Source organism: Apteryx rowi, unplaced genomic scaffold (assembly GCF_003343035.1).
Source record: "Apteryx rowi isolate R43461 unplaced genomic scaffold, aptRow1 scaffold_38, whole genome shotgun sequence".
Lineage (NCBI taxonomy): Eukaryota > Metazoa > Chordata > Aves > Apterygiformes > Apterygidae > Apteryx > Apteryx rowi.
In genome coordinates this window covers 3976145-3993382 of record NW_020450307.1, presented here as the reverse complement: position 1 = coordinate 3993382, position 17238 = coordinate 3976145, and the positions used below count along the sequence as shown (strand labels likewise).

The 17238-nt window shown below is 43.0% G+C and overlaps 1 protein-coding gene across 6 annotated transcripts in view; it reads right to left on the bottom strand.

The window, feature by feature from the left end:
• The window catches only part of PUSL1 (pseudouridylate synthase like 1), a 47578-nt gene that overhangs the window by 12725 nt on the left and 17615 nt on the right, over positions 1 to 17238 (bottom strand). For 3 of the 6 annotated variants that reach the window (XM_026074131.1, XM_026074133.1, XM_026074132.1), the window contains exons 4-5: positions 14246 to 14395; positions 11844 to 12017 (exon numbers count right to left, since the gene is read on the bottom strand). In XM_026074131.1, the coding sequence (XP_025929916.1) occupies positions 11844 to 12017; positions 14246 to 14395 (324 nt within the window). Of the gene's footprint in view, positions 1 to 1394; positions 1450 to 11843; positions 12018 to 14245; positions 14396 to 17238 lie in introns of those variants that run through there. The other 3 variants (XR_003254885.1, XM_026074130.1, XM_026074129.1) reach the window with 2 other exon arrangements.

The following is a 17238-nucleotide window of genomic DNA, read 5'->3' as shown; positions in this document are numbered from 1 at the left end:
CATTGCATGCTGTGACTCTGATGCATGCTTTGATGTCTCCACACTTAGAATTTGCTAGCGTAAAAGCGGACTAACATTAGGGATCTGAAATAGCCACGTGCTTGCTGTCCCCCCCCCCCCCTTCAAGTTACTCAGAGAAAATACATACATACAATTTCTGGGTCTGTTCAACCCTTTTCTCTTATAAAATTCATCCAGATGGCAATACTTAACACAGCAGCTATATGAGGTGAAATCAAAAGTCAGTCTAGTCTAATATCCTCTCTCTGACAGAGGGCAGAAGCAGATGCTTAGAAGAGTAAGTTGTTCAGTCGCCTGTTGCTGCCCTCACTATGGCCTGCCAGTTTGTGGTAGTGCAGCTGCTACAAACAAGTTCTGCAGAGTGCCTTAGCCAGAGTTGAGCATTACTGCGTAACTGTTTCTCTCTGCACAATATCACAAAGTAGCATTTCCTGTCTAAATACATAAATGGGTTACCACCATTTTCTCCTTGTCAAAAGGACATCTGATGGAACAAATCCCTGCTATATATCAAGCCCTTCTCAAGCACATTGCCATTCTTCCCTTGCTCATATCCAGACACCCACTGTCAGAGAGCTTACAGAGCATTACTTGGCACAGGATAAGAACAATTTGGTTTGTCAAAACAGAATAAAAAATAGCTGCTTGCTGTTCCCACAAAACATCCCCTCTCTCCTCCAAAAAAACAAGCAGCCCTCTCTTGCCTAGTCTCTGTCTCCAGAGCATGACCGTGGCCAGGACAGGCAGACTGAGAACAGCACACACTTTCCTAATGAGGTGATCTATTAAGTTGTGGACATAGATGTCTTCCCTGAGGACAGCAGCAAAAACCCCACTGGAGTTATTTCAAAGCAAAGAGAGTGGAGGCTAGACAGTATGACAGAGGGAAGGATCCTGCAGTTGTGCCTGCATAGCTGAATCAGGCCTTCCCGTCTCTCCTTTCTGCAGCACTAAGAATTACTTCACGCTCTGAAGCCAGAAAATAAAATTCCAGGGTAGTCTTCACTGGGCCCAGTGCCATTCAGCAGAGCAAGAACGTATGTCTCTTGGTTTTTACCACTCAGATTGCAAGGACAAGGTAATAAAATTTGCAGAAAACAAAACTTTCCACCCTTCCACCTGATTCTGTGTCTACAATGAATGACTGAAGTCACAAACTTAAGAGATTCTGGTTCTACTGGGCCAAACAGAGAATAAGGAACCCGATCTCTCTGATACTGGGTCCCTGTGAGGTGTCATACAGCTACAACACCAGCTCTGTAAAAGAGATGGCATTACACAGGAATGCAACATTGCTTAACTGACCAATACTTATATGCGATGCTTTGGTCCTTGAAAACAAAGCATGTGCCGAATACAGCGCTAGACACTACCTGTCGGTAAAGAAATGATCTGCTCCTGAACTCCAACTCCCAAAACTCCAGTCCCCTAAAGAAAGAAACAAAAAAGTGTTTAAAATCACATCTCAGATGGCTCTTCCACCTGCAAGAGGAGTATAAATCACAGATAAACTGCAAGTGAGTGGAATGAATAAGAAGTTGTGATCTTTCATGTTTGATTTAAAGTACTCTCAGTAATCTGTGAAATTGACTGGGGACAGCTTCCTCTGATTAGAGGACTGAACAGCAAAGCTAAGCTGAACTTGCAAACAGCCAGCAATTTGGCAAATGTAGCCACGCAGAACACCTCTCCAATCCAAATGCTGCTGTACACCTTCACTGGGGACAACCAATGGGCTGACAACTTCATGGGTCAGTTAGGGCTAAATTGACAAATTTCATAGTTCTGTAAGGGACAACTAACATTAACAAAAAGTAAAGGAGATAGAGAAATCTCTGTCAGAGAAAGGGCAGAGCAAGTGTATGGGAAAAACAGACTTGCTGTTCCTAAGATGAATAGAGTCATCTGAAGGCCACATTCAACACATACTGCACAAAACCAGAGGCAATCATTTACTTACTCATGCCTGCTTGTTTCCTGCTGGGAGAACACAAGAATCAGCCACTAAAAGTAAAGGTGCCTAGTAGAGGCAGGAGGCTGTATCCAAGGCAGGGAAGATGACAGCATGGTCCATGCCCAGATACCCCAAAACTGTATTGTCTAACAGCTGTGCACACAATTGAGGCCTATCTTTGCTCAAGGACAGTGTGACAAGGCAACTGGCAGTGACAAGGCTGCAATGCTGTGGCAGGACAGGGGAATCTGTAGGTGAGAACAGAGGACATTAGCCCAGCTGTTCAGATGGACTGGATGGTCCAGGAAAAACGCTGCTCCAAGTGGGAAGAGAGAAGCTTTGACAGAAGCAGAACAACAGCTTCAAGCTCCTGGGTGCTCTACTATTCAGTCTGGACAGAAATGACACTTTCTTCTCTCTAGACAGCACCCAAATTTCAAAAAAGGAAAATCTAACAATTTTCTTAAAAAGGAACTCTAACGATAATAATAGGGCCTCTGTGCCACCACTGAGCAGCACTGAAGCATCAGCCTTCCCCTAAATCTCCCCATGACCTAAAAAATAATCACTTTAACTAGAGTGAGTTGAAACAAAAGAGAGTTATCAATAACCAGGAGAGAAAATGAGAATAAGGAGGAACAATTCAGCTCCAAATCTTATGCCTTCATATGAAGAAGAATGAATTGGTAAGCACAGGCTCCATTTCAATATTTTCCAGAATGGTTCTGGGACATTTGCCCAGCCTGCCAGCTGGAAATTAAAATACCAGATGGACCTTCAGGCTGTTGCAAAACACTGTCCTGTAGCTAGAATCCCTACCAGGGGTTTGTGGTTTGGAAGGGGTGGAAGGTGCTTGCTGAGTTGCAAGCTACCTTGAGTTACCAACTGTTTCAAAGCCAACTACCTGCTCTTTTGGAAGTGCCAACTGCACAGAGAACACACAGAAATGGTCTTTTTCCTGGACAGCACTGAAGTGCTCCAAATACTGCATCTGTTTAGGCAGAGAATGTATATGTGCACAAGGAGGGGATAAGGTCAAGATGCCTACAGATTGCCTGTCTGACAAGAACTAAGGGGGCAGCTCCCAGGAGGAGGTATAAAATGCATGCTTCCTTACAAGATGCAAATTGGCCCTTAATTGAGCATTATTAGTTAACAGTAGGGGCTGCAGTGCTTGTACAGTTTTACTCTAGGCAACTGTAAGCAAGGAGGAGTAGAACAGAAACACATATGGTGGCTCAGAATCCCATCACAAAGCCAAGTCAGCTCTCAGAGGCCTAAGGTTGGTTTCTGTTTTTAAGTAAGAGCTTGCTCGATCTGACATTTGACTCTGTCCAGAAGATGGTTTTGTTTAGGTGGCAAACAGCAAACTGGGGTGGCAGCCAGCACACGCATCTTTGTATTCTGCTGCTCTCCATGAGGCTATGATTGAATGAACTGAGAAGGGTAGAGATGAAGGCACACAGAAGAAAAAATGGCAGAAAGCCTGCTGATGATTAACTGATAAATCTGTCCTCCTGTCTCAAAGTACTCTCAAGATGGCAAATTCCAACCTGAAAAGTGATTTCTCCTCCCCTTCCAATTAACTCCTTGCTGCCAGATGTTCTTCAGAACAAAAGTTTGCAGGATTCCAGGAAAGAGCAAGTGCTGGTGTGGTCAAAAGAGTAGCCAGARTAGCAAATGTTTAAAAACCTTATACCAAAGTGAACCTCCAGAATGCTTATTGATACTCTGCAACCCAAAGCAATAGGATGCAGTTTTTGTACGTAAAGAAGAAAAAGCTACCTGGAACACTACTCCAGCCCAGGGAGACCCAAATTGCTACTTCCCTGCACTACTATGTTTTCTGCAGCCTTCACCAATATTGCAAGGTTTCGTCCAACGTAGGTGCATACATTACCATTCTGCCACAGGAACAGAACAGGCTACCACCCACCTTGTCAAACCCTGAGCACAGATACCTGACTGCATTCAGACTTCAGAGGTGGTTCCTACCTATCAGAATAGCCTGGGACCCAGCTTCCCACTCAAGCGAGCTCTTCAGACACTCTCAGCATAGCATCTAACCCAAGAGATGCATTTATCTCATGTCAAGCTGAACTAAATGCTTTGCCACTAACAGTATCTCTGTCATCCCATAAATCCGTCTGGAGGTGTCTAACCATTTCTAGCTCTGATGCAGGCTTTTCACTTGTCACATTCACAAATACCATTTAAAAATACCTTAATTTCACCATATGCACATCTTAATGCAGAGAAAAGAATCCTACCCTACTAGCCTCAATATTTTCTCTTATCATGTTAGCAAAGACTAGTCCTGAAAATAGGTTAGGTCAGTGGCCGCAAGGAACTGGATCAATGCCATTAGCTTGAGTGCCAACTCTTCAACAAGAGAGCTTTTTTCCTGGTTGTTCAGCAAGTATTTCAATTAGCCAACTGGCAATGGAAACCAGAAAATGCTGCACATTTATGTTACCATTTAGCCTTTTTTACTTCTGTAACACCTGCTCAGCATTTGTGGCACTGAAATTCAAATCACTGCATGAGAGAGACCAGAAATATGCATCCAACTTCTCATAGTTCCCTCTTCCCACCAAAGGCACTTTGTCATAACTTTCTTTCCATGTCTGCACAAGAAGCTAGCACATTTCCCTCATCAGATAAGGATTTAACAACACAAGTCTTAGACAAATGGTATCTTACAAGAGCCATGCCGCTACCCTTTGGTATCTTCACATTAGCAGGTGATTGCGTACACACAAATAACGTCCAGACCTCATTTGAGCAGAGAGAAACTGAAACACACAAGTTTTCACTGCACAAACATCTTGTTCAAAGGAGAGAATTCTGAGCATCTATGTAAGAACCTGAGTTTTGCTACCTGGACTTATTAATGGCAAAAGACAATCAATCAAGGAACACAAGCCAGACTGGGTTATTGCTGTCTGCTGCTTTGTTGCAAAATTAATTAGACCAATACCCTGCCATGTTAGACCCTGCCATGTGCATCAACAGCACCCTCTATGGGGAGAAGAGCATTGAAGCATAGGAAGCATGAAGCCTCAGTATGAGCTCCCCTCCATCCTGTAGATCTGATAGCTAATATCTGCAGACACATGGAGGGCTGTGAGCAAGGGAGAAATTCTCAGAATTTGTAATTCAAGCCAGTGATGAGAAAGAGGCATAGGAACAGGGGTGGGGGGAGAATCTCAGTGGGCATATTACATTACAGGGTCCACGCTGAGGAATGACTGGGTTTTGTGTTTGACAAGGCCAACACAGAAGGAGGAATTCAAAACCATCCAGACTGAGCTGTAGCGGGGCAGTAGGAAGTAGAAGGATACAGAACAGCACAAACAAAACAAACCTCTTAACCAACCTGCAGCAACATTCATTATCTTTGGATCAGGGATGCTTGCAAAGAGCCTGCTTTGAGTTCTTCTGATCTGTAGCTCACAACAGATCTGCCTTCTTTTCCACCACTCCTGCCGCTCCATCTCCACTCCCAGCATTGTTCATAGTGGGCTTTATTTCTTTAAATGAACAGAGTTTTCCTAATTCGCTAAACTTCACCTGCTTGATCAGAACTTCAGGGCATGCAGGTACTGCATGCTTTGCTAATCCACAGTCAAAACAGGACTTTGCAAAGCTCCTAGCAATCATTTTTCTCCTCTTTCCTGTGCCTCTCTCAAAACTACAGCACAGACTTTTGGTTTGCAACACTATTACAGATCTGGAACAGCAATAGGGCAAAGACTAGCATGGTTCACAAGAACAAATGCAAACAGGGTGAAAGGTAGGAGGGCTGCTGAAAGATTCTGGCTGCGAGTTGGGCACAGGCATCATCAAAGCTGTAACTGTCTCCCACAAGTTCAACATGCACACCACCTCTGACGCTGGGTCCTTCGTTAGAACAGGATTGGGTCTTGCTTCTAGGCCACCACTGCAGTAACAATGGCATGACAGAATAAGCTATCCATTCCAACAGCAGGGAGAAGTTAGCCAGTGCCCCAATAATATGGCATCTAGCATGGCAGCAGCAGGTCACTAGTGTCACTGCAGCTGGCCTTGAAAATAAATTCCAGAACAAGCTGCCACCATCTACTACACAGTATCAGCACACAAAAGTGACTCCAAGCACCCCATGCTTTCCATTGTCTAGTCAGGAAGAACTGCTCTTTATCCAAAGCACAAGTAGATTGCAGGGATGGATACTGTGACCTTTCAAATCACACCCCTATTACCTTCTTCAACTTTACTGAGCTTCTGCTAGCTCCCCAGCCAGCCCTGATATTCCAGTGGCACCTTTATCCAGCTTTGCTGCTCCTAATTGTAAGACCCAGGACTAGGTCTGTGCTTGAAGGCTTTGTCTTTTTACCAAGCCCTGAACTGTATTCAGGGACACAAAGTCAAGGGCATATGGATGGCTCTCAGCAATCTTAATCACAGACCAAGCTAAAGCTAAATCCTCACTTCCAAACCCTCAATCTTGGGGAAAAACCTGGATGGGAAATCCAGACAGACAGGCAAGATACACATTTAATTTAAGGAAACCAGCTGCCCTGCAAAGACTCTGGAACGTGAGCCACTTAGAAGCCTGTTCTGGATAGCAATTCTGCAGGCAGCTGTATGCCATGCACAAGGTTATGCTGGTCTGCCTGAGTTTCTTGAACTAGAAACTCTCAGCATTCTGCAGGGCAACATGCTGTGAACCTCATCAGAGTAACTGCTGTGACTAACAAAGCTGCTGTTATTTTCTCAGTTACTTCCCCCATATGGCTGACCATCTGCATCAGTCCCATTGTCATGCTGGCTGTATATAGTGATGGGAAAGTGCTGCAGGCAGATGCCCAAGATTATCTATGTTTTCCCCCGATTCCATGTGAATTAAGGGCCTTCTATTTCTTTCTGATTAGCTGCCCTCAATTTGCAGAGATGAGTTCTGCTTCGACCTGCAAGACAGGAAGTCAGTATATTTGATCAGACCCAGCGGTGCTACCTGCTCCTCTGCACTCCCAGCAGGAAACAGTGCCATTTTATAGGAAAACAAATTCTGACAGAAGGATGCCCATGGCTAATGGCTGTTACATGACCACAAACTGAACTCCCCCATCCCCACCTCACTGTAGTGACTAAGCAATCTACAGCACAAGTCAGGGAATCCAATAAAAAAATCCGAGTGACAGTATTTAATGAGAGCAGAGAAACAAGCTACCTCCAAACCTTACTGTTCCAGCCTGAATTTACCCCAGACACTACCTTCCTCCAGTGTAACCTCTTATGGTACATGAGCTAAAAACTGCAGCCCCCAATTAACCCAAAACAGTACCATGAGCCTTCAAACACCAGATGGCTCATTTGCTACTCAGGTGCAAACATTTTTGGGGGTGAAACAACTCCTGTTTATTTTATGTGCAGTACCTAGTTTTATGGGTTTTGATATTCCCATTGTCTTATGCTTACGTATATAATCATTCACAAAAAGGCAACAGAAAACAAGGTGCAATTTAGCAGTCTGCTGAGGTATTGCTGGCTCAAAGAATGCTGTCTGATCCCTCCTGGAAAAAAGGAAGGAACGAATGGCCAGAGCAAAGCTAAACTACCATTTCATTTGGAGCTGGCTTGGGAGAGTCACATGGTCCCAGCAGGCTTTGCAGAATGAATTTCACCACTCAGCAGTGCCTACTGTGACATCCACCTGTGACTGGGAAGGCCGGGACAAGCACTGACATGCCTGAGGGAATCCAGCTGCAGCATCAGAACACAGGCAATGGCAGACAAGGAGGCAGGCCAGACTAGGAGGAAGCAAAGGAGGAAGAGGCAGATGAATGTCTGAGATGTCACTGTGCAAAAAGACATCATTTTCCTCACCAAATCTGTCTGTTCATATGGACACAGTCTTCTAGAAAGATTTATGGTGGTTACCAGTATTCCTTACAAGGACTCTGCTGAGGCTAACTATTCCAACATATCACTTACATTTGCATACTCTGCTAAATTTCTAGAAGTTGCTTTCTAGATATTTTGCATCTTTGGTAAAGCCCCAGAACCAGCTCTAAAACTAAAACTCTGTGCAACCCCATTCTCAGGAGCAGTCCTGCAGGGAAGAACCTGTATGCATATTTCCTTCCTACAAATAAAAAATCTGATATGCACATTAGATATACATAAATACATATATATACACACCCACATACATGTACCGTACATCAGATATACCAACAGAGCAGAAAAATGGGTTTTCACTTCAGACTACCCCCTGAAAGCTTCCATGCTACCAAACAATACTAGAAATCACTTTGATACACAACAGAAACAACACAGACTTGCTAACAGTTTAGAAATACTCCTTACATCCCATAGCATTCTCCTACAGGCAAAAAAGGACAAAGTTACCTTACATAATCCACAACAACAGATATTTATGTGCAAATCCTCTCCTCCCTTGCAGTGAGCCCACTAACTGTGTATCAAGGGGCTGTGAAGATTTGAACCAGCTGTGGAAAAAGCACAGCTGCAACATATTTGTCTAGAGGGTTCAGATAGGCTGGGTCTGCTGCAAACACCTGAGTATCGAGGAAGGGGCCACAGACAGCTCATGTGAGCCATGGAAGAAAGGGGAAGCAGGGACAAGATGATTCGCAGGCCCACAGGGGCATCATGGCAGTGCTAGAAGGAAGAGAAAACTGTGAAATAGTCATTGCAGGGAGCAGCCGCAAGCTGTTTTCTCACAAGATTTAAAGATAAATTACTACTTTTAGCCCTCCTTGTTGTGAGTGTTGGCGTACGCGGTGGCAGCTCCTACCCCCAGATTCCTGTTTATGTCAGGAGATGCCAATGTTTCCATCACTTACATACAGTCTGTTCTCTTGCCTCCTCGATGTACATGGCATACAGACATTTCCATCATTACACACATGCACACTGCACAAACACCTAGAACATCAAGGTCAGAATTCAGCTCAGCTCTTTAGCAATGCACAAGAGAGAGATTTTTTGAATAATGGCAAATCTCCCTACTGAAGTCCTCTTCAACTTTCACGTACCAACTCTAGCCAGGATTTCTCGTATTYTGATTGTCTGGACAAGATATATTAAGCTACAAAAGACAGTTTGAGAAGCTTAAAGAAAAATACCTTGTTTTCTTTCAAAGTCTACATGATATTTTTCCCAAGACAAAAACTTCCTTTTTTTTTTTTAATCTCAACAATAATTTTGCTCATCAGCAAAAACTCTGGCTGTCTTTTTCACACAGCAGCAGAACCGAGCACCTTGCAATGAATAATACATGCTCTGCTAGAAAACAGGTGACAGAGCAATCATCCCCCAGGAGTAAGTGATGTGGCTAAATCTCTGAACACAGCCTTAGCATTCAAAACTATTTTGTACGGATGGGACAATAACTCCACTTCCACTGTTGCCAAGCAACTGAGTTTGATGGAAGGAACCATTTTAACAGTTGCCCTTTTAAACAGACAAGTGGTCAATTCAGAAAATTGGTTTTAGTTCAGAGGGGAAGGAAGGAGTGAGAAATAAAAGCTTCGTTATTTGACTAGGAGACTAAGATTTATCATTCTCTTGATTTGTCCCTCTAAAGCAAAAAATAAACCTCCTTAGATTAGTCTTAAGAACCTATTTATATGCTTTTAGCAAAATCCCAGCCCTTTCATTGCAGGAGCAGTTCATCCTCCTACTGCAGTGAAGAGATACACATGCAGTTCAGGCATATTTGCTGTCTTAGTTGCAGAATTTGCAAAAGCAAATACCGAGCTTTATGACTACAACTGTCCCCATATGGAATGTTTTAGATTCACTGTAACAAGGACGCTATAAAAAACAACAACAACAAAACCCAGCCTGCCACACACACACAAACCCCAGAACTTTATTCTCTAGACCAGAGAATTCACGTTTTTGGTTAAGGCTTTAATAACAGCCTCAAAGGATTCTAAGGGAGTTAAATGCCATTTAAATGCATTGAAGTTAGGCTTCTTTAAGCTGCCCCCTCCAATCTAAACATTCATTAAATCAAATCAATCGATATCTACACATTATAAAGATGATTCTTGTTATAAAACAGAAGTTTGGCAGCATGTGTCACCAAGCCTCAGCAAAAATACTCTACCAGCAACTAGTTCGATGCTTTTGATCCAGTTTTTAGGTCTGCTCTCTCCCTCGTGAGCTGTTTTTGGCCTGGTGTGGGATGGATTTATGCAGCAAGTTATGCAAGGGATGGCAAACTCCCTTTTTTAAATTAAAATCAAAGACAAAAAAAGAGCTGATGCATATTAAATCTAACAGGTTGGTCAACTGACAACAGAAGGTGTGGATTTGGAAGGTGATCTGGCCCATGCACACTCCCAGGCGACTATGACAAGGCTGTCCATGGTTATTTTCTGGTTAGCTCAGGCCTTTGCCACTAACACTGGTGCACAGCATAAGGCACAATAAGATTTTAGGGATGAAACATTTCATCCTTACTTGGGTACCAAAGCATAACCACACTTGATGGAAGGAAGCCAAGCTCTCCATCCAGCAATGGCAATCCAACAATGACTTGTGGCAACCCCCAGTTTCCTCACCTTCCTCTTACCATGGGGATGGTGTTGCTCAGCTGCAGGGCAAGAAGGAGGGAAGGAAGTGTTCCATCTGGCACTAACTGCTCACAGTAGCAGTGAAAGTACCATAGCCAACTGGATGGCTAGTTAAGATGCGGCTGTGTATTTAACAGGCACCAATACTGAGCACGGAAAGCAGGAATCAGACAAAACGCCTTTCTCTTCCTGCTCCTGAACAGGGAGATTGAGAGGAACTGAGAGACCACGGATACTCAGAGCGTACAGATCTCATCTGTTTTTACAGCTCCCTTTGGTTTTTGTCTTACACTGCTGCTGGCAAAACACGTCATTCTAAGACAAGGGGAAAGAAACAGCAGGCTTTATGCAAACTGCAGTGAGGGTGAGCAGCAGCTTGGAGCATGGCACTTATTGTTACAGACAGCTCAGTACATATTAAAATTTAATGGAGGCTTGTTCTGGAAAACTAGAAAGGAAGGGTTTTCTCCTACTCAGAAACCAGGAAAACATGATTTGGAGACAGAAAACAGCAAGGTTTGCTTTCAAACTGGAACACAACAGCCATGTGCATATGAAAGAAGCCATCATCAAAGCAATAACCATGTTCAGATGGTAAATACCCATGATCTTTCTGGAAAAAAGAGTTCAGTTTCTGCTAAGAGAGTGAATATATCCAGCCCCTTAATTTCAATACTTACAAGATCTGGTCCTGAAAGAACCTGACACTGAACAATTCTTTGTTTATGCAATGACTGAGAAATATTGGACTTTTCTTCACCAGCATCCCCAGGGATAGCAGCAGGAGTTGCCAGTGTGAACCGAATGGATCTGAATATTAGAGTTACCCAGGCGTTGTGTGTTTTTTTTCTCCTGCATGCAGTCTTTAGGAAAAGCTAGGACAGTAGCAGGAAAAAAAAAATATCTCCTGTTCCCTGGCAGAGCTGGTCTTTAGGAACTAAAACGAGTGGAAATGTTGGCATTATAGGAATTGCTCCGTCTTAGATCCCACACACCTGGTTATAACATCCTGCATTACTGCACAAACAACTGGACCAGCTTCCCTGCCCTCAGTCCTGCTTATCTTGCTCCCTGGGAACATGGGAGAAGAAAGGGAAAGGAATATTCTTTCCAAGCTGTCACTGGGCAGAACCTTGCTGGCAGCAGACAACTGAGGAGGCACTGCACAGCAAGCAGGAAGTCAGTGTTGAAAGCAATTCTGAAAAGCAGCTTTTCAGACAAAGCAAGCACTGGCTATTCAAAGCAGCTCCTCAGCTGACTATCTAGGCTCTCACCTGTATTCATAGTGGTGGGACAGGAAACCAGAAGAGGGTCGGATGTCTACCTGGAGGATAGTTCTGACTGGAGACCGAAAAGGTGTTTCAGAGTTGAGTGAGCGGAAGGTGCTGAAGTCATGGGTCCCCAGCAGGAACCATCCTGCATCTTGCATGGCAGGCACATTCAGGTAGCTGAAATTGAACATGCAGATCAGAAGGAAAGGAACATTAGGTGGAACCAAGCATGTTATGCGGGTCAAAGCCCAATCAATTGATGAGATGCTTAAACCCAGCATACAGATTTGACATGGCTGCACTGTGGGAAGCCTCCACATTTTGCAAGATGGAGTTTCTCTCACAATGGCACAAACCAAGATGCCAGATGACCTGAGATCTGAAGGTGTTCAAAACCCCAGGCTAGATGAGAATGTTCTCTCTCTAACGCTGGCAGGCAAAGACTTTTTACATGATCCTTTATCCTGCTGTGCTGCTTATCACTGTTGAATTCAAGTAAATCTAGTCAAATTGCTGGCTTGAGCAGAAGGGAAGAACATCAAAAAAACTTTGCAGTATCTGCATCTTATAAAATGGAAAAGATATTTCCAGGTAAGATGGTATCAAACACCATTATGGTTTTCCAAACTTTAGATTTGTAACACCCAGAAGATTAAATTTGGTAGTAATGGAAATGCAACTAGTGAGCAAACTGTCAGAGCTGAACCCAGTGCAAACCCAAGGTGAAGGGGCAGAAGAAAGAGCCAAGGGAAAAACCTCAGAATGCCAAGTGCCATTCAGTCTTATTCTTTTGAAGTATTTAGGTCTGTTCGAAGTACTGTCAATCAAAAGGATTTAGACAGATTTACAGATTTATTTGCTGAACAGATGTCTATTCTTATTCTAGTTTTGTAACTTTCTCCTAAGAAAGCTTGAGCAAGTATGGATGATCTATGGCTGAAGTTTTTCAGATCTTAACAGAAGACAAAAGCTGAAAGGGGAAAAAAAAAAAAAAATCAAGATGAGTTGTTCCAACATCATTAAAATTATTTGCCATGTTCAAGAAAAATGACTAGCACTTACAGAGTCCTGGTCACACAGAGAAACAGTAATGACACCCAGCTGGTAACTTAGACACCCACAGAAGTTTGCTTAGCATGTATTATGTGTTTTATACACAAGATCTGCTCAGTACTGTGAATATTAGGAGCTTCTTCACTACTAGCAGTCACAGTATCACACCTTTTAGAAAGATACCTCACACGCAGAATTTCTAACATGATGATCCTACCCATTATGTGGTATTGTCATTTGAAAAAATAACTGCACTATCTGAGTGAAATTAAATGCTATTTCATGAAGCCTGAGATTAAGGTGCATTGTGTGTATAACATCTAATTTTGCAATTTCAGATTTATTTTTCCCTACCACAGCCCATAGAAAAGCCATATGTTTTATATTAGGACAATGTCACCTTCATACCTCTACCAGGACAGTTAAGATTGTTTTGCTGGTAATGAAAAAATGTAACGTTATTCCAATAGTGGTGACTGAACTATCGTAACTGGCTATAAAACTGTTTTTCTACAATGTTGTGAAAAACTTCCATTTTCTTGAATGTATATTTATTTCAGTACATCCTGATTTAAAGGACAGTAACAAACTATCTTTTGTGGTTTGTTTATTTTTTCCTCACCCACTGTTTATCATGTTTATAAATGACATTTTGTTTCCTCACTGAGTTTGTTTTTCTTCCCTTGCTTGTATGAGCACTGATTTGTTCTTGGTGACTACTTCAAGAACACATGTGAACACTGGGTTTGTTATTGTAGGGTTGCTTAGAGCTGTTGGATCTCACTTATTATTCAAACATACAAGCACTCAAATAGGGAACAATAGAGCAGATTTACATGCAGTCATCACCAAAAACAGGACTAGAAAAAAAAAACCACCTCAGCCTTTACTCTTGACTGCCTTCTGTGTATGGTTGCACCTAAAACTCTGAGATCTTCCAAGCAATGCATTTCTGCCTGAATGCATCGTTTCAGAGCACTGTGCCTTCAACCAGTTGCCAGAATGGGTTTGCTGTATGAAGTGGCAAGGGAATCTAAGTTAACACTCATCACTTTCTAAGGGGTGGACACAAAGTTGTTCAGAGGCTCTACCCAGTGTCTTTGAGTACTTCAGCAGTGCCAAGCATGTTAATCACAGGTACAACCGACAGTAAAAAACACTTGTAAGTCTCAGGTCTCAGTGAGCATAACTCAGTGCAATTGGACTGATTTCAACACAGAAATCTGGTCAATATGAATTGGAAATCTAGTCTCACATGTGGAAATTACTCTCTCCTTGCTCCCCGCAAAGCCAAGCCTTTCCAGAGTGTTAATGAGGTACTTCCTCAGGGAGGTTTAAAGAAATACACTTACCCTCCCCCAGGAGCCCAGCAGAGATCCCTTTCGAACACTGGTATTTCAGAATGATGAGTGCAGCCCATCAATAGCCGATAAACGTAGGTTCTTGACAGTGCAGAGAAGCGTGCATGGAAACTATTGGCCACTCGATAGGCATTTAAAATGCTGTTAGGAGAGAAGAGAATGAGTGAGATGGAAAGAAACATCATGCACTAACTCAAAGCTTTTGCCTGATTACCACGTACATCAGAATTAAAACATGCAACAGGATTCTTTGAGAAACTGCACTTACAGTTCATTATCTTCTCCTGACAGTCAGTGATTAACCAGTGATCAAGGATTACATGTATGGGCTGCCAGAGGTATCTGTCAACTAGAAGAAGGAAGAGGAGGCCTTCATCCCAATTAGCAAATACACAGTGAAACTGACTTTGCCTCATTTATCAACAAGTTTTGTGCAATGCTCACACCATCACAAGATGCTGACACTGATCTACCCCTCAGCTGAGAAATGGTAACCCAGAGTATATGTTCTTTGTTGCACAGGGAAACAAAACACCTCACCTAGCCCACTGAATTGTACTGCACCTAGCTGACTGCACGTATGTTCCTAGTCACATCTCCAGTGAGAGGCAGCAACTTCCCAAAGCAAGCTGACTCCTTCCCTATCTATCTGGGGAGCATGCCTTGTGAACACATCAGTGCTCTTCTAATACACTTTCACAGTTGCTGAAATAAAGACTGGCACGTTGGAGGAGTCTTCCTTACAAGAGACACTACTGCTAGTAATCACATGGGCTTAGAACAACAATCTCACTGTCCATAACTCTGGGCATCCTTGCCCAAATTCCCAGCCAAGTAAGGAACTTTGGCTGCCCTCAGTTCTCCCTTCAACTTCATCTAAATGTTGCACTCATTTTGAGTTCCTGTTCTCAGAGACAGCACAGCTAAGCACCATTAAAGAGACTGCATTATTCCCACACACAGGTGCTGAAGGCACATGTGTGTACATTCTTCGAAACATTCATGTGTACATACAAATACAAATCACTTGAGGGAAAGTTTCACAAAAACAAACAAGCAGGATTTTTTTCAAGATTCCCCGAGATCCTCAGGGATGAAACCTATCTCACAAATACAGAATATTATGTTACACTACACCATGACTAGCATCAACCACAGTAAGGTCATGAGCTCTTAAGTGGCTGTTGCAAATGTCAAGGGAGTGTTGTGTTTTTCACAGGAATTTATGGCATTCTCACCAATTTCTTTGGTATCCCCAGTGTGATAGGAGAACAAAGAAAATAGCAATTAACCCTCTCATTACCAGAGTAGCTGTGGAAATAATTCTCTCTGGATTTTTAATCTACTGCCTTCCTTATTAGGCCAACCAGAACAAAAGGAAAGTGCTGAAATCCCCTAAGCTCTGTAAGTAAACATCCCAGAGCCTACGGCTCTTACCCAAACTTGCTCACGTCCAAGGCAAAATTTTTTTCAAAGACTTGACCACCTTAATACAGAGCCATAAAGGAAATTTCTACACAGTTTGTCAGGCAAAAAACCCACATTTGTTTGCCTGTCTGCTCTGGGCTGTCAAATTAGAAGCTAGTTAAGTGAAGTACCATGTCCAAGTTGATAAGTAAGCTCTTTTAGACATATTCACTTGGCTCAGAACTGCCCTAACACAGCTGTGAAATATTCACCCAAAGGACAGAGAGTGAGTTATGTTTGCCTTCAAAAGACTATGGGCCATACCCAAAGCCCTCTGAGTCCAGTCCTCTAGCTCCCAGGAGACCATCAGCCTGACTGGAAGAGAAGTCATATAGATGATAAAACCAGATGTCCCAAACACAGCTACCACTAAGAGAGGCTTTTAATGGACTGTTTCTATGGTGATATTTTCATGTTCTGTCACCTTGTATATTTGACAACCCCATCACTTCCTGCAGCAGGGTCTCAATGTTACTTTTAACGTTAGCTGAATTTCTTTCCTCTTTTCCCTGCAACTTGCTCTCTCCTGCCCTCTATGAATTCATCCCTTACTTTCCTCTGATCTTCCTACCTCTTTCTGCCCTGTGTTTGCTAGGGAATGACTTTACTGTACCCAAGAACTTCAGCCAGCATTGTCACATAGAAGCGGTATTTTAACACATGTACACCCTTGACATTTCAGCATTTGTTGATATCTCTCTGGCTCCCAGACTCCAGTCCTCTCTCCTCCAAATCATTGTCAGAGATGATGCTGTTCTATTGTTAGGGAGCATGATGGGGAGATGGAGGAGAAAACTGTTCCCAGCTGCCTCAGGAAAGCATGGCTCCAATTTATCCAAAGAAAACTGTGGAGGGCTGAGACCAGCTGAAGAGCATTCTGTCCAAGATGCTTCAGCATCTTCCTGGGGGGCAAAAAAGCAGCGAGTTGTCAGGGGTTATTCAATCACTGGTTTCGCCAGAGACACTAGGTAGAAAAAAGTCAATCAGTTTTAACAAAGTGATATAAAACAGCCTTCTTCCTGCTTTGCTTGGCAAACTCATCATAAAAGCAAGTCAACAGACATCAGACTGTAACCACTTTTACTGGCAATTGATCCAGCTCTATTAGATCCATGGGTAAGAGGAAGCACAAAACCCAATAGCCTCAGCAAGCCCAAAAGGGAGACTGTATATCCTAGGTCTTCTTATTTTCCAAGCTCATAAACCACTTTCTTGGATCCAGTGACTATCTGAAAACACCAAAAAAAATAAGGAACCCTAAGGTTTATGCCCACTTCACCTTAGCCTTGCTGTATGCATAAGATGGGGTGCCATCACTCTCTGTGGTCATTAGCACCTAGATACACAGGACTTGAAAACAACTAAAATCCACAACACAACCATTATCCAGTTGTCCCCTTATGAGAACAAGCCCAAGGCTCTTGCAGAACTGTGGTCCCAAGCCCAAATGGGAAGGACTCTCCCATAGACAGATACCCGGACACCCAAAGCAGTGCACACTTTGCTCAGTCTTTTAG